Source organism: Homalodisca vitripennis, chromosome 1 (assembly GCF_021130785.1).
Source record: "Homalodisca vitripennis isolate AUS2020 chromosome 1, UT_GWSS_2.1, whole genome shotgun sequence".
In the NCBI taxonomy this organism is placed as follows: Eukaryota; Metazoa; Arthropoda; class Insecta; order Hemiptera; family Cicadellidae; genus Homalodisca; species Homalodisca vitripennis.
The window spans coordinates 117,222,753-117,248,787 of NC_060207.1; the positions used below are offsets into that span (position 1 = coordinate 117,222,753).

Genomic DNA, 26,035 nt, shown 5'->3' on the forward strand with positions numbered 1-26,035 from the left:
GGTAATTTAAAGGTTGTAGTCTTAAAATGTGCGGAAAGAAATAAATTTTTTTTTTCATACCTTAGTATGATTCAATGTGAGCATCGTTCGTTGCCCTGCAGATATCAAGTCTGTAGTCAACTTCCTGCCACGTGCGTCCAATCATATCTGGCGTAACAGTTAAGATTGCGGAAGAAATTCGCTCCCGAAGATGGTCCAAATCCCGAATCTTTTCTGCGTAAACTATATTTTTTATGTACCCCCAGAAAAAGAAATCCAAAGGGGTAAGATCAGGACTTCTAGGAGGCTATGAAATGGGGGCTGCTCTACCAATCCAACCGTTTGGGAAGCGTGCGTTTAGTGCAACGCGTACCTCGCGATGGTAGTGAGGTGGAGCCCCATCTTGCATAAAAAATGATTCGCTGTCCAGTCTGTTGTTCGATATCGTCTAATTGGGGAACACAAACAGTTCAAGCATGTCCAGGTAAACTAGGCCTGTAATGGTTTTTTCTACAAAAAAGAAAGGTCACGCACATACTCGTGGATTTCGTTTGGCTGTTGCGATCCCCATACACGGCAATTGTGACGATTTACACATCCATTTATGTGAAACGTAGCTTCATCACTAAACAACACTCTCTGTAGAAAATTTGGATTATCATCAATTTCATTTAACATAAAACTTGCAAATTCAGTTCGTTTAGGGCGGTCGGTAGGTTTTATTTGCTGTTTTATCTGAATTTTATACGCATGAAGTCTTAGCCGTTTGTGCAGTACATTTTGTATTGTTGTTTTTGGAATGTTTAGTTGAAGACTTCGTCGAGCAATGGATTTTTTTGGGCTCCTAACACAAGATTGCCGGATACGCTCAACATTCTCTTCTGATGTTCTTGGTCGGCCTGGTCTAGATTTTTTGCCGACGGTCCCTGTTTCCCTAAACTGGTTAAACCATCGAACGATAGCTTTGTTATCAGGTGCTGTTTGACCCGGATATGTTCTCCGAAAGAGCCGCTGTACACTGACAATTGACTTTGACTCCGTGTACCAAATCACGCACTGTTCTTTTTGTTGCACGGTCAACATCGTACTGAGCGGCGGCGCGTCTGTGGCCGGCTGACCTTGACGATTGCGCAGCTTGTCTGCGCATCACAAAGACAGGGAAACACAATCAGACGAACTAAAATCAAAACTTGCGTTCACCAGTTATCGTCCAGTGAAAGAATTACTCATTTAACATGAAAGGTTTTGATGTTATAATTTTATTAAATCTAGGCATTATTTTTTGATGACACTGTATTTCTCGATCAAGGAAATGTATAGCACAGTTCAGAGAAGCGTATGTCTGTCAAAAGAGAACTAAGATGGGTTTTATGTCAGTTTTTAAATTTATAGTAGAAGTCTTTTAACATTTTTGAACATTTAAAGCTGGAATTGGTACATTAGTTCAAAAGAAAAGTCCAGTGAAATTTCGTGTAGTATAGTTCTTGCTGACTGCTTCAAAGGGAATCTTCGAATTAAATTCTGACCTTATGTTTTAGAACATTTTCTAAGGTAGATTAGTACTTACCTAATCGCTGAAATCTAAATCATCGTTAAAAATTATGGTTACTTATTAGAAAACTTACTCACTATAAATGTAAACAAATAGAAAATAATAAACAATGTTTACACAGAAAAGTTGATTACATTTGACAGGCTCATTCAATTAATATTACAGAACTTAGAGACCAAGATGGGATTTTGTATTACTTAAAAAAGCAGTGGGACGTAGCCGAAAATGATTTTTGAAATAAAAGTAAGCAAAAAATTCATACCCGTAAGTGCAAGAATGTCCATGTAAAATTTCAGTACAATCGGTTGAGTAGTTTACGTGTGAAAACAAAACAAACAAACATAAGTACTTTCACATTTATAATATTATTGGGATGAAACTAAAAAAGAAAAATACAGTTAAATAACCATTATTTTCTATATTATCAAATGTTTTGTCCATCAAATATAAAACTGTATTTTGTTTCATCACTTGGATTGATAAAGTGAGCATACCATTAGTATTGATTATGCTGGAATATTATATAAAGAGGCTTGATGCAATTCCATGTGTTTTATGTCATTTTGTTCTCCAACACGTAACAATTTGTCAAAGGAGAAAGAACACCATAATTAACAAAGTGCTTTAACACACAGAGGCTTTTTACTCCAAGGCTTTCATTTTTACTTTCCTAATGTATACATTGTTGATATTAGTTGTGACAAGCTATTTCTTTCTTATTGGTATCATTTCAGAAATCGATGGCAAATGTCATTTCTGGCCTATTGTTCATTGTTTAGATGTGTAGGAGCCATCTTGTGCAGATTTTTCATAAACTTAAATGGTACATTGTGGTATAATGATCTGATACAATAATGCTTTGATATTTGACTTAATATAATGATCTGCTATGATTCTTCCTCTTCTAAGTGACAGCTTATTGCCAGTTACAGTATTTAAGCCTCAAAAGCCAATAGTGTACTCCAAAATTGAAACATGTGTCCTATGTGTAGACACCACAACCTTTCTGAATACTCGTATAAAACCTTTGTTAGTTAGTAGTTAGAATAAGTATCAGATGGAATACAGATTTAGCTTATTACTTCTATTCCCCATCCCAGATGAATGTTTTATAAAGCTGATTAGGGGTGTTTAATATTTGGCTTTATAATGATATCAGTCTCATTTCTCTTTCGTGAGAAAACTGTGACTAATTTACAGGATTGTTCTTAACCACCACTAATGTTTACATTAAGCAAATTTAGAAAGAAATGTATTTCTCTTTCGTTCTGGAATGTAAGGAATGTGTCCACACTGAAAATTAAACACGGCCGATCTTATGTGAATGCCTAAGTTATTATAACTAGATGATAAATTGGATTAAATCTTTGATCAGACCTTTCTAGGTTAAGTTAAATATTTGATTCTCTATTGTAAATAGTATTTATTATTAAATTTTAAACAGTTATTAAATTAAAAAAACAAATCAGTGTAAACTAAAACAAAACTATTTCTGTATGTTAAAAATAGTTAAACTTTAGCAAAAAACAAACCTCTTGGCGGTTATGCCTTGGTCGCCACGGCGCTAGCACTGAGATGGAGCGAGACAGGACACGTGACTGTGGCGTGATGGCTTCTGGATTAGAAGATAGTTCTTCTCGGCTGAGTGATCTTCTACCTCCGCTTGTAACCGATTTGTGCAGCTTCCGTGACCCGGGAATATCACCAACTGAAATTAAAAATTACCAATTTGAGGCATAAATATGCTTATGATGTGTTTTAAGAAATTAAAGTTACCAACTATTTTTCTATATTGTATCTATGATAATTAATAAATTATCTCATAGTTATAATATGAATTCAAGTTGAACTCAATATGGATTTAAGTTTTGATAATGGTTAATGGATTAATCAGGGGTTCAGTTATGTTAGGTGATAAATCATATGATCAAAATTTTTAGAGGAATGGGATAGTATGTATTCACTCCAAATTAATCTAGAACAACAAAGTATATGGGAACAAGTATTATCGTGTAGGCTTCCGTACTCTGCATAATGCTTGGTTTGTTTTACATGAATGTTTCATAATAAACTAATATGTTTTACCTTTTGACTATACGTTAACTCAAATTTACCTCTTTCAGTTCCAAAACGGTAGTCATGATTTTTTGTGTCAAAAAAACTCAATTTGATGTCTTTGGAAAGTGGTGAATTGTATCACTGCATTGACTATGTCCTTGACTAAGTAAGTAAGTGGTTTTGTGAAGTATTTTCCCAGTGACCATGGAGTTCATAAACTTTGATTTCTTACCTTAAATGGCTAAAGAAATGTTAAACCCTTTTAATACAAGTTATTAGTCAGTGAATATTTTTGACATCTACCTATAACAAAAAGGTTGTTATTTAAAATTAAAAGTTGACAAGTTGTTTTATAAAGAATGATTTAGGACAGAGCTCATGAATCTTACCTAGAACCAAACATCTTATTTTTCTGTATAAACCTTCCACTTATCAAGTTACCCCTGGTTTCTTATTATCTTGAAATTTAGTTCAACCTTTATTTGTTTTTCTTTGCTATAGCCTGCCAAACTATTAAGATTGAACAGTGTGCAGAAACTCTGCTAAGTAAGAGATTTCAACCATTGAATGATGTTTATAGAGAACTACATAACCCATTTCAAATTTTGTGTGTGACCTTTTATTGTTTTAGATTTACTATGGGCACATTTGTAGCTTACCTGAACTCAGATAGTGTTTCCCTTTCTTATTATTAAAACTTTATGTGATATATGTTAGTGTGAATCAGATTGCCTTGTTTTTAAGATGTACTTTAGAATCCATAGTAAGATAAAGAATATTAAAAAATGTATATTAAACAATAACTAAGTTTCTGATGTAAATAACAAAATCAAAAGCTATATAGAGGGTTAAAATAATTTCAAATGTTTTAAAACTTCATATTTTATAAGCGTTTATATGGGTTTGCAAATCAAACGCTTACAATACATTTTTTGGATTCAGCACTTTTCAAAATAATTTATCATTATTTCTGTGTCTAGATGATAATGAAGTTAGTTCATGTAATTCAAATATTAAATTAAAATTCAGCTAGCTAGAATGAAATTCCAACAGCTGTCATTGAGGTTCAGCTTCATTAATTAATTGCACATCGTTTGTCTTCTTTGATTAATGGTTCTTACACAACAAGTATTTTCTCTAATAAATTAAAATTAGCAATTAATCACAAAGTCACTTTTTACAATAACAATATCAAGATTAGATATTACTAGATGTCACCCAAATGCTCTGGTTCTGGTTATATCAAAATATTTGAAGAGTTGTTTGTCTTTAAAATCACAAATTATCCAAAAAGGTACAGAGTTCCTATGAAAGACAATTTAGTTCCTTTAAAACAATCAAAATAGAAGCTGTAGTGTTTTTCTTTACACACTTTTTAATTAAATCCTAAGACAGTAAAGAAAGGTATAAGTTAAGTTCCTTGTGACTTAGCAAAAGCATTTAATTCTATTGGCTACAGTTTTCATTTGAAAAAAGTATAGTTTTACAGTATTTATAAAGTTTATTGGATTTGTTATGCTCCAACTTGAAAGACAGGAAGCATAAAAGGCTGGGAACACACTAACAAATTTGGTACTAAACAGTTATGGGATAATATAAAATGTGGAGTACATCAAGGTTCATTTCTGGGAAAATTGCTTTTTCTCTTGTATTGTATGTTATGACCTCTCATAATTTAACCACACCTAGTTTAACTATTTGTTGATGACACTACTCTTACTGTAAAGAGTAAGAGTACATATAATCTAAGTATTTACCTTGAGTTGACAATAAAAGAAGCCAATCAGTGGTTTCTGTGAATGGACTAATGTTAAATAAACACTAACAAAATGCAACTCATGTGCACTTTAAAAACACAAAATTCATATACATCTGTTGTGTATGAAAATGTAACAAAAGTTTTGTTGACAAGATTCTTATGTAACCTTCTTTCTTATAAAATGGAAAGATCATGTCTCGTGTTTCATTTGCAAGTCGAGTTGTATTTGGTTTCCGATTAAAATTGTGGTATTATCAATCAACTACGTAACTGTTGAAATTCTACAATATACATATATATTTTCACACTTGAGGTATAGGAAGGAGTCTTAGAGCAGTTTTGATGTTAGAAAATGTTTTTAAAAATAAAGAATTAGTAGAGTTAAATGTTTCATTTTATAACAAGACTGTTATAAATATAATTGTTCAATAATGACTTTATCTATAATCCGTTAGTCTGTACTCTTATTACCAGTGGCAGCGTGGAGGTAGACAACAGACTTCTGGGAGTGACTACTGTCACCTTCAGTGGTGCTCTCAGCTGAGCTGTCTGGGGCAACGTGTCGTCTACCATGTCCATGGCGCTGGGTTGGCACCTGGACACCACAACAACAAACTAGAGCTAGAACATTTGATTTTAAACAAGTGTTTTTTAACAAGATGTCAATCTTTAACCAATTCAACAGTCCTTTCTTATTGTATAAAGTTACTGGGACAACTCCCATCTTTGCAAACTAGCAAATAGTATTTTGCTCCGTTTACAAAACATTTAACATTACAAAATAAGCTCAGATATAAAAACTTTTTAATATGAAGAATAATCAAACATTTAATTCTAAAAAAAAAATAGCAAAATATCTTGTTTATTTTTATTTGATTGACTATGGATGACTTAAAAGAATAACAGAATTATAGCCATTTGTCATCGTAGTCCGTCTAAACTTGCCCACTGTGTGGTGTGAGCATTATAGGATTCAGTTTTACATATTTGTTGTATCACGATGTTTTGTTTAGTCTTCTCCCTATTTGGATTTGAATTTCAGGTATATTTTATGACGTACAAAATTAATTTCATGTTTTGACTTACAACTTTTATGTTGTTAACTTTACCTTTAGTGTATTCATGTTTTCGAGTTGTGTAATTTTATGCATTCTTAATTTTATGTTTTAGGATTTGATACCTGATAAAACAGTGGAAACATTCATGAAACTTGTTTTTGTTGTGACACATAATGATTGCAAATCTTTAGTATCTTATCATTTCAAACTATTTGCCATGTTAAAATAGTGGCTTCCTTAATTATTTTGAAATACATCAAACATAACCAAAATCTTTTATTAGACCAGATAATAGTCTGAATCTACGTAACAGCCTATATTATGATGTAATAACCAAGGGGTTTACCTGGAGAAGGTGGGGGTTTTGACTAGAGTCTGTGGCTCGCCCAGATTTGAGAGATTCACGGTCGCTGTCACCAAAGAACCTGAGGTGTTTGTTGTGTGAGCGAAGAGAGTCTTCTCCATGACCATTGGTTAATTTGTTTGTCTTGCTGGTCTGCGCAAAGTGGACAAAATCAAAGTTTAAGTTGATGTATATGAATAAACTAGTTTTATGAGGAAAATGAACATGCATAATAACTCTTAACTATCATGATGGGGTTTTTTTTGTGACCCCACCAGTTTTTAATTTCATATATCAATTAAGCGCTAAGGTAACACAGCTTACTCATAAGTATTATTAGTTGGCTTTATATGAGATGTGTTCCAAAAGTAATAGGAATTATTAAGTTTCGCGGGTTTGGAGTGTCCGATTTTCAAGATTTTTTTGTATTATATTGATTTACCTTAGCAGCTGCCACTTAAAAAATTAAACAATGAATACAGGTGGAAATGTTATTATTCTTCAGGAGCTTGATTACAATCCATCCAACAACAACTGAGTATAAACGTAGTTTATGAACTCAGCGAATTTTGTTTTTTTAAAACTATGGGTTGAAGAATTTCTCTTGACAGTCCCCATATCAACAACTGATGAAAACGTGAAAGAAATGGTTATGAATGATCGCTGTATTATGATAAGACAAATTGCTGATATGATGTTGGCATATCAATTAGCTCATGAAATCTTTTTGAATGTTTTGGGTATAAAACATGGTAAAAACATTTGTTCCAAAACTGTTGAATTTTGAACAAAAATAGTGGCGAATAGAAGTTGCTCAGAATTCACTAAATAAATTCAACCACGATGCAGAATTACTGAAACATATTATAACAGGTGACGAAACATGGGTTTACGGATATGGCATTGAAACTAAGGCTCAATCATCCCAGTGGAGGCATTCTGAATTGCAAAGACTGAAAAAGGCTCAAGAGAGCTGAAAGAGCAAAGATCGAGAAGTGTTTCGAGGACTGGAAGAAGCACAATTGCATGGGACTAATGGGACTATTTTGAAGGTGACAACATTAAAGTAGACGAACTAAAAATGAAAATTCCTATTACTTTTTGAATATAACTTGCACAATGCCAAGTGAAACTTACAGTATTGATTTCTTTGTTTAAAGTGTATTATTGACAACGGATAATTTGTAAATAATAGGTTTTCAGACATTTACCATAGTTATTGTTATTAAAATAGAACACTTTTTGAGGATTATAATATATTCTTTTTAGATGTCACAAAATCTTAACTCTTGGCATAAGATTAGCATACAAAACAGATTCAAAATTAAACCATGTGTAAAGATGAGTTTACTTCTGTCAAGGTCATCAACAAAACAAGTGGTGTGGCAAAAAAACTATCACATACCTGAGGGTCTAGAGTGATGAGGTTTTTTTGACACCTGAAATAGAGGATAGATTCCTGTCCTTGAAATGGAATGATCTATTTTTGTGACATTAGCAATTTAAACATCTGAAAACCTGTTATCCTTTCAGCATTTATTTGAATATATTTTTATGGGTTTTCTTAAGGTTATAAAAGTTCATCATGATGCTGGTAAGTGTTCTTTAAGAACTGAATTTAATTTTATTCAATCAAATTTATTTTATAATAATTTCTTTTTTAAGATGGTTGAAGTTAATTGTTTTGGGCATGAGAACATGATAAGTGATCTATTAAATACATGCGGGATCAGATGCCAAAGATCTTTTTATTTTTATGGAGAAGTCTATGATGGGATGAAAACTATATTTGACAGTTGGGATTACCTGTAAGTGACAAGATTGCTACACACAAATATTTAATGTTTGCACATGTTAAATTTGAATATAGGTTATGCTGTTTAGTCACATTATAAATACAAATATTTATAATAGTTTACTCTAAAAGACAACAATAACAGCTTACTCAGAGATGAATACTGCACTACCTAGGAACCTCAATTATAAACTATTTGTCAAAGATTGAAGAAATCAAACACATACTGCCAGTGTGTGTTTGTAATTATGGGGTCTTTTACTAGTTGGAAGAAATTCCAAAGCTTACAATGACCTAAAGTTAAGCGATTTCTTTACTATTTAGAATATAGCTAAGCAATGATAAGATGGTTATTCTATAGATATTCAACTCTTAATCAATAGACATTTCAAGTAATTAATCTTGGGAGCTGGCTGTAGTAAAATTACCTTGAGTTAACCACATAAGAACAATGTTAAATCCAGTACAGTTTTATGCCCTTATTTTAGTTGTAGAATTATGGAAGATGTCTCATTTTAAATATATAATTAATACACATCTAAACACGTTTTATTTTTTCAATATATTTATGGGTTATTTAGAAACAATTCTTAAACTTTGTTGTAGTTCTTTGTTTAAATATTTAAAAAGTATTCACTTATAAATGTTGGATGCGTGTTAACCATATCATTAAAATGAGATATCTATAAACATAACAGTTCGATAAAAAATAAGGGCGTAAAAGTGCATGAGGTTTAACATTGTTCTTATGGGGAAAAACCCAGGGTCACATTACTACAGCCGGCTCTTAAAGTTAAAAATTATATTACTTCCTCGAATAGGTCCCATATTAATGACTAATATGGTGTTTGAACTCACCTTGGTGTGTTTATTCTTGCGTGTTAGAGACTTAAACCATGTGTCTTCCTGTGAGGATTGGTGGGGACGAGCAGAGGGGGAGGGGGTGGCCAAACGCTGCCGACTTCCGTAGTATTCTCTCTCCTGTAAGCATTCATTGATTATTGGTAGAAAACTTAAAGAATGATTCAAACAAACATAAAGTTAAAAAAATGTAATACAGAAATCATTGGCTTGATGGCAAATCTAAACCACCAACCACTGGCTGGACAGATAATCTGCTATGAGTACCTAAAGAGTTAGGCTCTGGTTTTATGGCTAATTGATAATGATTCTGTGTTATTTTATAATAGTGCGTCTTGCATCACATTCTGTCAAGGCAATTTTTCTACAGCAAGATTAATTAATTGTTATTCATACATTGTAATACATTGAATACTTAATGATTTATGAAAGCGGACTATAGTTAGGATTCTCATACTGCATTGTTGGTAGTAAGGACTCTTAGTTGTAGGATAACAATTATGTGCATGAGCATTGTCTTCTATTCTTTAACAATTGCTTTTTAGTTTATTTATTTCTTAATCTAATTTGGAAAAGTGTCACATGGCAGATGATACAAAGCTAACTCACAAAATTTATTCATAGGATACTGTAGAAATTCCTTTGGATGATAACTATATCGTACTTGATCCAATATTTTTACAGTCTAAATAGAAAATTATGTGTGCTTGACTTACAAGCCTACTTACAAACTAAATACAACAGCTACAGAACAAAGATTGTTATTGTATAGAACAAGAAGCTTAGAAAAAATCTTAAGCGTATAAACCTACAGGTTCTTCTGATTAGCTTCTTAAGTACAGAATATTCAGGAAGATTAAGGTGGGTTATTGAGGCTCCTTTCTGACAAGATCCCATAGTACAGTCATCATGAAGACTTATGGTAGTATAACTTCTGGCATTGTCACTATCATTGGGTTTTTTTTTAATAAAAGGTCTGTCCCAGTTTGTTGATTCTAGCAGAGAGGTACTTTTTTATTTTGACAATGTTAGTATATATAGTAAATAGGTTTCCAGATTTTAAAATGATCTTAAATTTGCAGCGTTTGATACATTACCGATGCTTTGAAAAATAAATATATTTTCGGACAATTATACACAAAAAACACATAAAATATCAAAAGATAACTGAATCGTGCATTGTCATTACACATGTACATGAAGAAAGTGGTGTGGGAGCTGTCATTGGCTGAACCGACTCTAGTTACTTGTTGTGGAGAGGGGAAGGGCTTGGCCATTGGCCAGGTGGTGTAGTTTAGCTACTATTGTTCCCTCATTGGTCCTGAATCTTTATATATATATATATATATATATATATATATTTTTTTTTTCTTGTGTTCGTATGTATGTGACTGAACTCCTAAACAACTGGACCGATTTTGACGAAATTTTGTGTGTGTGTTGAAGGGTCTTCAGGAATGGATCAGATTCACAATTTGGTCCAATTTAAATAGTTTATTTAATTAATTTTTTAATCATAAATTATTGTTGATGCTGAATAAACTAAAAATGGGCAAATTTTAGCATTTAGTTATATCTTATTTAAATAAATTCTTTATATGTATAGTTTTCCTTATTCGAGTTCAATTACTATCTAAATTTAAATTCAGTGTCATTCAGGGTTTCTTATATTTAATTTTCACACACGTGCTGGATACGAACACTCTGTATGTTCACCACACATTCCACTTTGACATTGGCTGCATTAGGAAGTCATGACTTGTTCTGTGCTGATAGACAAAAAAACAAATTTCCTTGTTCTTTTGGAGGGTGGTGTAACAACTGTAATTGTAGAGGTATTCCCAGTTTGTTTTGTCACTCTTCTTCCTTATTAGTCATTATTTTAATTAGTACATAGACTATCAACTAAGCGCACCTATATTCATAACTTACAGACAAAAATTACAGCAGCGAAAAGTAGTTTAGAAGGAAACAAGTTAAAGTACACATTCAACAACGTAAGGTGGACAAGTCCTTTCATGACAATGTCATAGCTTCCAAAAGATAAGTTGTACATTTAGCAAGGTACGAGATACCAGACCCAAAACGAGAGTAGTGCAAACTGGTTTGTTTGCCATGTTATGGTGATTTACCTGCGTGCTTTACCTTATATGTTAGTTTGTTACACTTGAAGAGGAGAGGGATACATACTAGATGTGGATATGTAATGCATCTCTAAAACATTGCTAAATGTAATCTCTGAAATCAAGTTATTTTTTTTTTAAGTTATCCATCTGCAATAATGAGATCCAAACAGTTAAATCACGTAACTTTGAAGTAGATTCTGATTATTTTAACACACTTTATGCAACTACTTATTATATAATTAATTATATTAAATTAATTGATATAATAATAAATCCGGATATATATATAATAATAATCAGATATAATAAATCCGTAAGTGTGTGGAGTTTAAAATGGTACTATCAGTCTTTGGTAAGATTAATTTTTAATATTTGTTTAGTTAGTTACATTTGGGTTTTTTTGTGACAGTTCTTTAAAATGACAAAATATGTACAAAATTGTTTGATCATTTAATGAGGAATCGTGGGCATTTAAGTAATAATTGGTGGTAATATTTTGTAATCAGGCGCATATAAATACCAATCAGAGAAAACCATCTAAAGATAAGGATATCAAAGAAATCCATGTATACGAAAGATAACAGAAGTGAGTGACATGTTTTTTGTTTACAAAAATATAATTTCCTTAAGAAACATTTTGTTACATTACATTTTATTTACAACAGTTATTGCCTAAACCCTTCCCACTTTCTCTTTCCAAATTTTCGGACCCTGTTGCTCTCTTGTCAGAAAATTTTGTGTATGAATCATACACATATATTAGGTTTTTTAAATTTTATGTGTTTGTTTTTGGTTTAATGTGTTTTATGATATAAGGTTTATTCAATTTATTTGTGCTATAGCACAGGTATTGCTAATTGTATATAAATTGTTATATCAAATTTTATTAATGTTTTTACATACACACTTTAGTCATTTTATAGATTTGTTTAACTTAAGGGGATTCTGGACACACATTTGGCCAAAAAATGTCAAATTATTACATTTTTTTTTTTTAATTTATTTTTGCTCCCTGGACATTTCTCTACAAGAAAACATTAGGTTTTAGTGTTTTTGGACCTTATTTCCTAAAGAAAAATTAAATTTTCATTAGATACTACACTGGGGCGTCAGCGGCAACAAAGTTAGCTATTTCTTGCCCACTGAAAAAATCCTCTAATATTATTATCTATGCACACATTATAGTATGGCTACTAATATACATTGTTTATCTTACATGCCTTTGAAGTTTGTATTGATTCTCTGTCAGCTGTCATAGATCAGAAAGAAAAAAATACTGTGTACTATAATGTTATTGTTTTGATTGGACAGTTTGTTCCTAGTTACACTTCAAGATTATTATTGCAGTATATTCTTCTTTATTTTTATTTGGAAAAAATGGGCAGGGTAAAAGAAACAAAAACTAAATATGAAGAAGAGAAATTTAGAGAAAATAGGAAGAAGGTGGGGAAGTGAAAAACCCAGTGGTGATGGTGAACTAATGACAGGTGAAGGCAGTTCTAGGCCTAGTGTTGAAAGTGTAGCTTCAACTAGTGGTTTTAATCTCAAGGCCTAATCCTCAAAGTGCTTTAGATTATAGCATTCCAGCTTCTTCATCAAGTGATAATGAGGTTATTAATAAGCCTACTGGATTTGCTCTTTATACTAGCTACAAGGAAAACATTGAGATTAGTGACGATGGGCCCCAGTATGGATTTATAGATTTGAAAATATTGACAGAATATCTGGCATCTTTTCCATGTAACAATTGTTTATTGTGAAACTTTGGAAGTCATCCATGTAGATAAAAAGTCAGTTTTTGGAAATCCCATACAAATGGCATGTTCTACTTGCGGTGTTGTAAGTACGCTTCCGACGTCTTCTACGCTAACCAATAATGAATCTCCCCAAAAAGTGTTCGATATAAATCGTAGAGTAGTAAAAGCTTTTACATCAATGGGGAAGGGTCACAGGGCCTTAGATATCTTTTGCATGACAATGAATATGAAAACCCATGGACTTCAAGACTTTTTATTCTCATATAAAAGTCTTACACCAGTCTTTTAGGCAAGAAGTGAATCAATCGCTTATCAGCGCTAGAAAATGAAGTAAAGAAATGTTATGGAGAAATTGACAACCCAAGTAACATCATAGACATAACTGTCAGTTATGATGGTACTTGGCAAAAAAGGGGATTTACCTCCAAGTACGGTATAGGTTGTTGTATAGAGGTACTCACGGGACTTGTCATAGACTTTGAAGTACTCTCTAAGTTTTGCAATCAATGCGATAAAATGAAAGCGAAAAAAACTAAAAAATTGTCCTGACACTTTTCAAAACTGGTACGAAGTACATAAACCAAACGTGTAACCAAAAACTATGTCGGATCTTCACCATGCATGGAGGTGGAGGCTGCGCATCGACTCTTTTTCTCGGTCAGAATCCTTTGGTTTTCGCTATACCACCCTCGTATCAGATGGCGACGCCAAAACATTGGTTACCTTGAATGAAAAAAAGGTGTACGGTGATGTAAAAATAGACAAAGTAGAGTGTATAAATCATGTGGCAAAGAGACTAGGTACTGGGGCTGCGTAACTTAGTCAAAAATAACATCGGGACAAAAACCCCGTTAGGTGGTCGTACTCATGGCAATCTGTCGGAACCTGTAATAAAGAAGCTCACTGCATATTACAGAAAACAATATTCAAAAAAATTGCTGGTGTGATATATCAAAGATGAAGCAGGGAATATTTGCTACACTAACCCATTGCAAGTCCACTGATAAAAATCCACAGCATCACAACTGTCCTCAGGGAAAGGAATCCTGGTGTTTTTTCAGCGAGCCATTGCTGAAAATCGATCACCTGAATCGCACAAAGATCGAATCAAAACCCCATTATCAGAAGCAACAGCAGCTAAAATGGTACCATTATATATAAGACTATCCTCAGAAGCTCTACTGACCAGATGTCTGCCAGGTAGAACTCAAAATGCTAATGAGGCATTGCATAATGTCATATGGTCTAAATGTTCGGAAGAACGTGTACACCTCAAAAATAAAACTTGAGATAGGCCTATTTGAGGCCATTAGTGTCTATAATACAGGATATCTAAAGATGTGTTCCAATTATCAAGAAACATCTGGCATCAAAATTAGGAAAGTTTTAGTTCTTTGATTGCCAAAAGATTGGACAAATCCCGTCTTCGACTATCATCGGCCAGAAAAAAAAGAAAAAAAACATCGCCTACAGGAAAAAATTAAAGCAAGCTCAGATGGAAGAAGAGGAGAGGATTAAAGAAAAAGAAGGACAGATGTATGGAGCTGGAGAGTTTTGAGGCATGTAATTTATGTGTTTGTTTATCTTGTTCTAAAATAATGTTACTTTCCACTCTAAGCAAAAATAAACATGGTTTCTTATGTAAATGAAAAATTATTTTCAGTATACAGTAGGCCAATGGTAAGAAAGTATTGTTGTTAGTGATAATGGTAGAAAATTATTGTTTATTGAATTAAATTTATATAGGTTAGTTTATGTTTATTTTCTTCAGTTTATTTCTTTAAAAAAACTAACAAAACTTTAAATGTCATTTTCCGAAAATCACGTTTTACAGCGTTTTGTGAAGAATAGATTTGAGTAAACTCAGGTAATACACAAGATATCAAGCTGAAATTTTTACTTCATGTTCTTGATTATATAAAGTAACGTTTTGGGTATAATTAAGTGTCTAGCATTAGTAGATTTTAAAATAAAAAATTGGTTTATTAATGTGTGCTGATAAAAATTTTTTTTTTAAACTATTTTCAACCTGGTTCAAAAATAATATAATATGCATGGTATGGTCAAACAAATACCCAAAAATTTAGATAGTATCCATGGCTACAAAATAACACAAATTTGAAGGTGTTAGGTCAAATATTAGTCGAGTTATATCAATATTAAAAAAGTGTTACATTTTGCTGAATAAAAAATTATAAAACGGTACGTGTGGTATTTATACGTCCTTCCACCACTTAATGTGGGGTTTCTGAACCCAATCAATGTTAAAAAAATACTAAAACTCTTCTTTCATCAAAAACTAAAAAAAAGATATGTCTGAGTTCAGAATCCCCTTAATTTATTTAATGTATTACAAGCCCATAAAATTACCCAGGATTGTAAACATTTCACTGAAAAATATGAAAAAAATTGTTTTAAAGTACAATATATAAATTATTCCAAGATCCCAAAATAATTGTTAGTCAAGTTTAAACTTCCACATTCTACCCTCGCCATGTTGTAACTGTAAAGCCGTAATGATGTCTATAGCTGATGATGCATATGTCATAATGCATAATAACGTCCGAGTGGAAAGGGATAATCCATTTACATATTGTGAGGAATCATATTCTTACCTCCAGGCATTTTTCTTGGGCTTCATTACAAAATTACTCAAAATTTATATTTTATAAATCTATAAATACTCATGGAGTGCCCAAAAATATTATGTGTAATTTGTGTCTTTAGTAAAACTATCAATGTGAATAGACTCATAAAATAAAAAAAGTTAATCCAACGAAAAACTAACTGTACGACTATAAGAGTAATTTCTTTTATGGATTTCTCAAAAAAGAAATACTGTAAGATGTGTTCATATACAATGCAAAATGCTTTTCGGATTCTGGACTATATCTTTATGTTTGTGAAGCAAAAAACTATATACATTGATCAAACTGTAACATTAGTTTGTTGTAGGATGAGGATATTATCTTAAATGGTTAAAAGAGATTAAACACTATTTTAACATTTACTTATATATGTTACCAGATAATATTTCAGATTAGTGTATTTTAAAATTATGGTGATCATCAATCTTTATGGTTTTCAAAACAAGATAACCTTCCATTAACCCACTTATTCTTGTTAATAACTACAGGCCCATTACTCCAGTAGTGTAGTAAACTCCTGGTAACCTCAGAAATGTTATGTGCATGACATTGACAATCACTCGGCTACCACTGCCTGTTGCTGATGTTTTCAGTATTTCTAGCGAGAGCCAAATAAGGAACAGACAAGAAATACCTGTTACAACTGTCTAACCTTGGGCCAGATTCACCTCCTAGGCTACATTTGATCACTAGACTATTGTCAACAAAACGGGCAGTCACTGATGATGTTTAGGGATATCCAGAAACTACGAGTACAGCTGTTCCCTACAAGTGAATTTTAATAATTCACCCCCTGAACCCCACGTCACACACTTTGGGAACTTCTAGTATAGAGAGTAAATCAATAAATTTGAAAAATAGTATCGCATTTGCCTTTGTAAAGTCAGTTACTGTTAGAATCCCATAACTGTACTGTCAACTTAAAATCTTAACAGGGAATACAAATGTTAACATTATTTTAAAGGCAAGCTGTTAAATATAAAAATGGTAAGTAGTAAACTTTGCATAACTAAACAATAGCCCAGGGGCAATGTGCCCATCACAGTACCAGCTGTATACAATCCAGGCTTGTGTCTGGACTGACAATGTAACCTGGCCTACCACACCTTGACCTTGTACTGCATTGCAGAATGGAATCCTGTAAGAATCAAATTGTAATGTATACTTTATGATAATTTGGAAAAATTGTAAAATATCAAAAACTGTGACACTTAGTACAGGCTGAATGTTGCAAACAGAAGTTAAATGTATGTAACAAGTTTCTAGTTTGAATCACAAAACTTAGGATATTTAAAACAATAATTCACTTGTCCTACTACATGCTGAATACTGGACCATGAACATAAAGGGTGAGAAGGTATTAATAGTTTTTTTAAACAAAATTCTAGGAACATTTGAGGCTACTGAAAAAATGGGGAATGGAGGGTCAAACTTAAGAAGTATCTGACATTATGGAGATCAAAAGTGGAAGACAGATAGAGTAGTAATTTTTTAAGAGGAGAGGATATCTCAATTTTAAAAATCTTCAGAAGGGTGTACTACAGAGAACACTGTAGTTGGTAGGCCTAGAGGAATACTAAAGATCTAGTGATGGGATAACTTGCATATAGGCTATGAGGCAAATAGGAGTTGTAGAGGGGGGGATGGGAGGCACTGTGTTAAACAAAGTACCAACTTCAGGATAAAATGTACTTAGTGAGTTTGTATTGTTCAAATAGATCTGTTGAAATGAGAGCAAAGATAACCCCCAGTTAACCAATGGGGTCGGTTTGTAAATCACAAACTACTAGATAGTTTTAACTATTTAATGTGTTAGTGCCTGCAAAACTTTAACACGTGTATGATTACATTTTTGACAGAAGGGTTTTAAATGGATTGAGTACACATCTGGTGAAAACTAGATGTACTGACCGTATTTAGACGTGACGTATTAATTATTCCTGATAATGCACTTTTATACTATCTACTGACATCGAACGACTCATTGAGTGAGGCGAGGAGGGATAATGTATTGGTTTCGGTTTTGAACTAAATAAAAACAATGTACAACGTTATTGCAAACGAAATATTATGTGTATGCTACGGAAATTTGCTAACAAATAGAAGAAACACTAGCTCGGAAATGGTTTTAGTATATATCAATTAGAGAATTAGCAGGAGGAAATAAATACATCTCTCGTTATTGCAGAGCTCTGGAGTTCCTGAGATACTGGAACCACAAAGCCTTTCTCAGTGTGCTCTGTCCAGTCTACAGCAATCAGCAGCAGTGGCGAAACACCTGTAGATGCGTGAGGACATCTGACCGACCAGTAGGTCGAGAGTCGCTCGCCCCACCACTACGCCACACATCGCTGTCGACCTTGCGGTCGTGCCTTATCACTTGCGTAACGCACCATCTGGTCCGCGCAGTTCTAGGCCTCTTTGTTATTATAATTGGCACCTTTTAGGAACGTTCGGTTTTGTTAATGCGCTCGTTGTCTAGGACAGGGGCGCAACTTGGGGGAGGGGGATATGGAAATCAATCTCTCCTGGAAAGTTTGAAACGCAGATGTAAAACTAGCTGTAATGAAACTACCTTGAGTTTTTCCTTGTAAGAACAATGCTAAACCTCCTTCACTGTTATGCCCTTATTTTTGATCAGAATTATGGGAGTATCGTATACGTATCCTACCAATTTAGTATTTTAAATATTGTTATGCCTTTTTAATATTTTAATGACGCGATGCAAAAATGTTAATAAGTTTTTCTTTACAACCAATCAACATGTCAAAAAACTAAAAAAGTTTAGATGCATACTAACCGTATCTTATATATAGCTCTATACTGTTATAACAAAACTCCATGTTTTGTGACCACCTATGCTAAGGCCAGATTAAGTTATTAAAACATAACAAAAATATAAAATATTATTGTTAGTGCATGAATTAATTAAAAAAAGGTCTTCCTTTTTAGCGTTTCTATAGATATCTTTTCCAGACCACGTACAAAGCCAATAATTTAAAACAATAACTTAAGATACATAAAGGTCGTCGCGTCGCTCGTCGTAAAACACGCTAGAGAGACTTGCACATAGCCTGTGTTCTCTGCTGGCACTTTGAGAATAGGGCTAAGTAAATAACTTTTAAAGATGCGTCATCTTCGTCTGGTGCATAACGAGCAATGGATATTCAATACATAGACAGCCTTTGCATTCTGATAGTTTATACCATTCTATAATGATAAGAGCATAATGAATTTCAATACATGTCGCTGATTAATAACTTTGTCAGGTGCACCACCTTCGTCTGGTACATGAACACTATCAATGGATACTCCTTTAGGTAGACAAATCTTGCATTTGGAAAGTTCATTCTATTGCATAATGCTCAGAGCAAAATTAATTTCAATACCTGTCACTGACAAAGCATTCCAGTAACTTTGCCACATGCGCCATGTTTGTTTGGTACATGGCCAAGATCAATGGATATCCGTTTACATACGTTTGTGTTAATAATGTTCGAACCACTGAGCTTTAACAAGTCACAGTACGTAGCTAATCTCAGATGTTCATTAGTAAACCTAGTCTTCGAATTCATACACATGTATAATGGATTACATTTCTTGAATTGTTTAGAAATTAATTAATCCCTAATTATTTAATTAATCAATGGTGTAGACCTTTAGTAAAAAAGGTGGTTCATTTACTAATATTGTGATTCTGTACAAGTATTGAGAAGACTTATAGAAAACCATTATTTAACATAGTGTGCATATTAACAGTATAAAATCATTAAATCCTTAAGGTTTTTTAAATGAATATGAATCTTTATAGTTTTATAGATAGTGCGTTCTTTAAATAGGTTCTACTCGTCCATTTAAATTTTTTCATATACGAGCTCAGTTAAACAAAATAATAATTTTTCACTTATTTATTTTTAGCCTCACAGTTTTTCCTCATAACCGTTAGGTACTGTATAGTACTTTATGTGCATTGTGATGATTTTAACTTTTCAGATACTATTGCTTGGTATTCAAAACACACACACACACACACACACACACACATACATTTTTCACTGGAAAGCTAAATTAAAAAGTATGCACACTTCAAATAAAAGACAGCTCTATCAAAATAATTTATAGGGTATCTTAAAATTAAACATCATAAAACACTGTGATCAAATTACAGATCAGATTGACTCTTAATGTAAATTGTTTATGAATTGCCCAAACCACATAAAAGTTTGCCTCAGAAAAAAGACAACAGTAGTGGTACATGAAATGCTATTATGTTGGGATTAACAAAAACCATAAATTACTATACATAATATTCTGGAAAATGGAAGTATGATTATGAAGTAGTCTCCTTACACTGTCCATCTTATCTCATATGATGTGTGTTATCTCTTACAATCCTAACTTATTTTCTCCAGCCACCTTAGAACAACCTCATCTCATCCCATCCCATCCTCTGCTTCTTCCTGGTGTCGCAGCCCCCGGCCAGCAGGTGTATGACGTCACTGTACCGCCGCGCCTTGTATAGACTTGCCCACTACTCCAGTCGCGGCCAGGGAAAGTACCAAGGTCATCCACCGTCTCGCACAGGCAGGGCGGCCACTGGGATCTTGCTTGGGTTCGCTTTTAATAGCTGTTTACGTTAGAGATTACGGTTGCGGAACCAAAGCTATAGTCCGTATTTACTACAATTGTTGGTGGCTGAGAAGACCAACAAAAACAATTTCAAATTATTAGATCAAAATTGTAAAATAATCAAACAGTTATATTTGGTGAGTAAACGAATTTACGCGACTAAAGCATCAGACATTACGAGTATTATAATTTTAATTACATTGTTTTTAACTATCAACGTTTGTTTTATAAAAGATTTATAGTCTGTATTCCCCAATCAGCGCAACACAACATTATGTTTCGTTGTCCATATCGATGATAGAGTATGAATTCTGAGATCTCTACTGATCGCACACAACACCTAATTTCCGTTGTCTACGACGATTATTTGTGTATGTATTCTCGGAGAGCTGTTCTGCAGACGGCACTCAAAAAGTATCATCCATTTTAAATATTTAAATTTTGAAGAGTCGTGAATGTATTTTAATTTATTTTCAGTATATCCCTTTTATTGCACGGGATATATCCATTTGATGATCAAACCCATTCTAAACTTTGACAAGCTTACGTTGAGCTACTGATTCTACGACCGTTGTGGGGTTAGGCTACATAGTTCAACCACTATAGCCGGAGGGAGAGGTTTATAGTTAGCCAATTTTACAACTTGGAGACCAATGATGCAAAGTTAGCCCATGAGACCTTCAACAATCGATATGTCGCTCAGGAATCTGGTAATTTCCCCGACTTCTATCTTCAAGGATAGTGTTGCTCCATCATCTTCAAAAATAAAGTGATTTCAATTTCTAACTGTTAACTATTTATATTCAGCATGACGTAGATGCTAGTCCTGCAATGGCATTCTCTGCGAAGAAATGGGGACGTCCATATTTTTTTAGAGATAGCGGGAAAATTCATAAGGGGAGTTGTTTTCAAGCTGTACAAATTGCATGTAGATGTTTCGCGCCCAGTATACTTCCTAAATTGAGGAAGGGTAGTTTGTTATTAAACCCCAGTATCTCTTCGTTACTGTTAGATAGTTGTTAAATTCTATCTACTTAATGAGGATAAAATTGAAAAAAAAACTCCAAGGTTCTTTTTTCACTTTCACGAAATTCCCTTCAAGTATTATAACCAGAAGTCGCTCCCCGGAGAACACGCCAGCCAGACTTGCGCATGACACGTTATCTGCTGGCATTTTGAGGATTATGTATAAAAACTTGCCATCTTCATCTGGTATATGGACACGATAACTTTATATAGACTTCCTTTGTATTCGGATTGTTTATACCATTGCATAATGCTCAGAGCATAATTAATTTCAATACCTGTCGCTGCCGAGTAACTTTGTCAGGTGTGCCATCTTCGTCTGGTATATGGACACGAGCACTTTATATAGACTTCCTTTGCATTCAGATGGTTTATATCCCTGCATAATGTTCATAGGATAATGAGTTTCAATACCTTTAAGTAAAGAGTAACGCTGTCAATTAAAGCTTTATATTGAACTACTTTCACAAGGTCACACGTGCAGAGCGTAAGACACAAAGGTTTTATTTCTAGTGTGCATAACGCCAATTCAATGACAAAGAGTGAAGTCCGTGGCATTGAGCTTTGGAATATCTTTTACATCGAAAATAAATACCTTTTTATTATTGATATGCGTTCCTTATTATAACATCTTTTTTAAATATTAGATGACATGATCAAAATGTTTGCCAACATGATTTACTGAACAAATAATGGAGAAAAGATATTACAGAGATTGGTGTTCCAATATCAGTCAACCAAATCATTATTGCAAGTCTGAGTTTTTCCTACCTTTAGCAAAAATCACCTAACAGCTTGTATGTGGCTCCTGTCGTGAAGGGTGGTTTAAACTTAGCAAACCCCTATAACTCAACTTAACACGAAATTAATTTTATTTTATTCAAACTTCTAGGATTCTGAAGGGCAGTCACAAAGGGTAGAAATCACATCAGGGCAAATCACAAATTTAAAAGATTTCAATTAATATGCAACCCAGATTACAGCAAATGGAAGCTGAAGCCTCTGGTTCCACAAACTATTGCAAAGAAACCAGTTCTTCTGCGAATGATAATTCATTGGCTCGTGTTGTGGAATTTGGCACTGGGAGAAGTCGTGGAACTTGAAATACCAGCTGCTGCAGTTGTTTCTTTTTATTTTGGGTTGGTGAACTGTAAGATTCAGTTCCTTCAGATAGATATTTCACACGTTAGTCAAACATTAACAGACTGATTGCGGAGGACACTCACGGATACAATCCTCGCTGTTCTAAACTCGGTACATGACTCGTGCCGCAGTGAAAGTGTTAAAACAATGTATCTAACTGTTCGGTCTCTATTGATTCAAAACGTTTTACTTGTTAAACACCATCTTGAGAAGTAGGTCCATTGATTGACAGCTTGCCGAAAGGCATTGACAAAAAGGTGTTATAACAAAAGAAACTAAAGCCAACTTTTATGTTATTGAAATTGAACTTTCAATGCTATTAATAAAATAGCATTCGAAAAGAATAAACTATAAGTGCACGAAAGTTGAAATAACAACAACAACTTGTCAGTTGTGATCAAGTACAATTTTAAGTCACATGTTAGTTTTTATCAATACAAAAATAAGTAACATGATTGATTATAATTGGCATGTCTTGTTTAGTAGTTTGCTTCAATGTGTAAATTTATTTATTTAATTATCGTTGATTTATAATAGGAAGCTGAATAGTTAAGAACTCTCTCAGGTTAAAGGATGGTAAACAGAAATAAGGAGGGGGTGACCTTGCCTATAGCGTAGGCACTTCGTGGACATGGATGGAACAACAGGTGGGCGTCCATCGGATGTGAAGAATACTAATTTTTGACCTCTAACATGCGTCTGTAATTGATCACTGAAACGATATCTTCGAAGTGGTTATTTTAATAAGTACACAGAACTCTCCTGAACTCCAAGAACAGGCCAGAACTCCTGGTGAAGCTTTTGACTAGTTTTAACGTTGTGAATTCATAGAAACAAAAACGGTAAGTACGAGTATATTCGGCAAACCAGGAAAAAATCCAGAATTTTTCAAAATACATTTTTAGTCTCGTAAAATATTGCAAAAATTAGTTTTCAATATTTGCAGTTCTTTGTAAGCTTGGCACAAGGTCCTGCGTTAATAAAATACCACAGGCAATGACGGATCAGCCAATTTCTTCTTTCTGTTCACTCACAGTAGGCCTACTTGGTGTGTTATTAGGCTCTCATTACAAACTACAGGGCATTATTCCAGTAAAAACGTGATTACACGTAAATAAAACCAAACATCTATTTTTGTTTCCATTAATTTTTTACTCTTATGTATGTTTTTATATTTTTTATGGGCATTCATCCAATTATGTTTTGAACAACATTTCAATAACTGATCCATTAGAAAAAGATAACGAGAAACGTAACAAAATACTGCAGTGAGAAATTAAATTAGAAAGGTGTCAGTGGTGCCTCATCTATTAAACTTGGATGAAAACTGAGAAAATACATTTTAACGTTAAGTCGCCCATGCTTAACGTCGTATTTTAAAAGAGATTAGCATAAATGTGGAAATTATTGAAGAAGCAACAAAAGCGAGAAAAAATTATCTTGAAAATTTATTCTAAATCATCTTAAAAGGGTTTAAGTGAGTTTTACATAGTTGTCATTAAATTAAACAGTAAAAATGCGTTGCATCAGTTTATTATATGATCACAACAAAATGAAGTGGTAAAAGTGTTTTCTTTCTCATCAAATTTTAACTTCATATATATAGTATAAGTTAATCATTTTTATAGCGTATTGGTTAGGTCCTAATATAATTAATTACACGGAAATTTACAATTATCGAATCTAAATTAATTTACGTGGTATTCTATTAAAATTGGTAACGGACGTTCAGAAATCAAGTTATACCTCTTTATTAAATTATTGACTCCTTTTTACTCGAGTGCCAGTATCCAGAATTTTGAATGAGAATTCAGAAACACCATACACAAATAAGATGTTTACTATAGAATAGCCGTGTATGTCCAATTTCTTGAGCTTACATACAGAATGTAAAAATATGACGTTACAGGTACGATTCTTCACAAACTCTTATAATACCAAATTTGATTTACTATAAGATTTTAAGGTTTATATAAAGGATGCCACACTCTGAGAGAAATAGAAGACAGCGTGACGCAGGATTTTAAAGTGTGCAAGCGCTTGGAGGATACACTCAGATAAAAAGGATGGCTCGGTCAGACATGAAGTCATTGGCCTTATTAGAGGAAGTGAAGCCTCAGTGTCGAGATGTACTGTAGGACTGGGGGCGGGGTAGACGTCAGCTGCAGAGTGGCTTCGGCTGAGTCACCAACCACTCTGGATCTGGGTCATCAGGAGCAGGAGAGGTGGGGCTATCTGATTGGGGGCTGTTGGCAGTCGGAGGTCGGTCAACCACGTGTAAGGGGGTGGTCCAAGAGAAATGTCCTCGGAGGATCATCAACCAATATTAAATATTCTCCTTAAATATTTGTTCATAACAAATATGTAAACTCGTATTTGAGGACTTACATTTGTTTACAGAAGTACTGGAATGTAGAATTAAATTTTAAATACAATTACAATTATAGAAGAGCTGTTCACTGATCTGCTACAATACGTGGAGTTCGGTACAAGCAATTCTTATTCTAAGAGTATACTGGCTTCACAGTTTTAACAGTGCTATTTAACTATTATGATACCAACGCAGCTTAATTCTGTCCGTCAAAAATTAAAACAAAAATATAATAATAAAAAAATCTAAATAAAGTATTATTCGGATGTGTTTGTTTCGTTTGTATTTGTAGCACATGACAACACCATGATGGTGGTGGGACTGTTGAATTCAGGTTATTTAATTTTTTTATTACAACTGCATGGATATGAAAGAGTAAACTTTAAAATGTAGAAATGGCATACCAACTAACCGCAATAAATTTCTCCGCCGGCCTATCCTCCGTAACGGGTTGAGATTGCAGAGGCGGTGGCTGTAAAGCTAGAAGGAAGAGGCGAAGTGTTTACACTGCCTCCTTTATTTGGACAGAACCAATGCTGCCATCATCAGCCTGCGATTGCCACAGCCACGGCCACGGCCCATCAGATCCCTGCTTGCCAAATTTGTCACATATAGCGCGTCATGTCACGTCTTGCCGTGGTAGTGAATTTAGAACATTCAGGATGCATTATTCTTGTAGAGCATGATCATTTATGATAAATATTAAATCATTGTATCAACGAGGAAAAAGAATTGGCCACCACTCATACGTTTTACGTGAAACTATGCTTTTGGATTATAAATAATGGTATTGTGAAAACGATGATACTACGTATCACAAAAGTCTCACCCACCCCTTCACCATAACTTTTGGATGGTAGAAATTTTTCAAATGTCCTATTGGAATATCTAACATAATATGAGCACGTTTTATGTGGATTTCAAAAGTAC

General features: G+C 33.6%; 1 protein-coding gene across 1 annotated transcript in view; it reads right to left on the reverse strand.

The window, feature by feature from the left end:
* The window catches only part of LOC124370176 (trichohyalin), a 109,241-nt gene that overhangs the window by 1,947 nt on the left and 81,259 nt on the right, over window positions 1–26,035 (reverse strand). The window contains exons 6-9 of the mRNA XM_046828470.1: window positions 9,403–9,525; window positions 6,753–6,902; window positions 5,820–5,943; window positions 3,064–3,239 (exon numbers count right to left, since the gene is read on the reverse strand). Of these exons, the coding sequence (XP_046684426.1) occupies window positions 3,064–3,239; window positions 5,820–5,943; window positions 6,753–6,902; window positions 9,403–9,525 (573 nt within the window). The remainder of the gene's footprint in view (window positions 1–3,063; window positions 3,240–5,819; window positions 5,944–6,752; window positions 6,903–9,402; window positions 9,526–26,035) is intronic.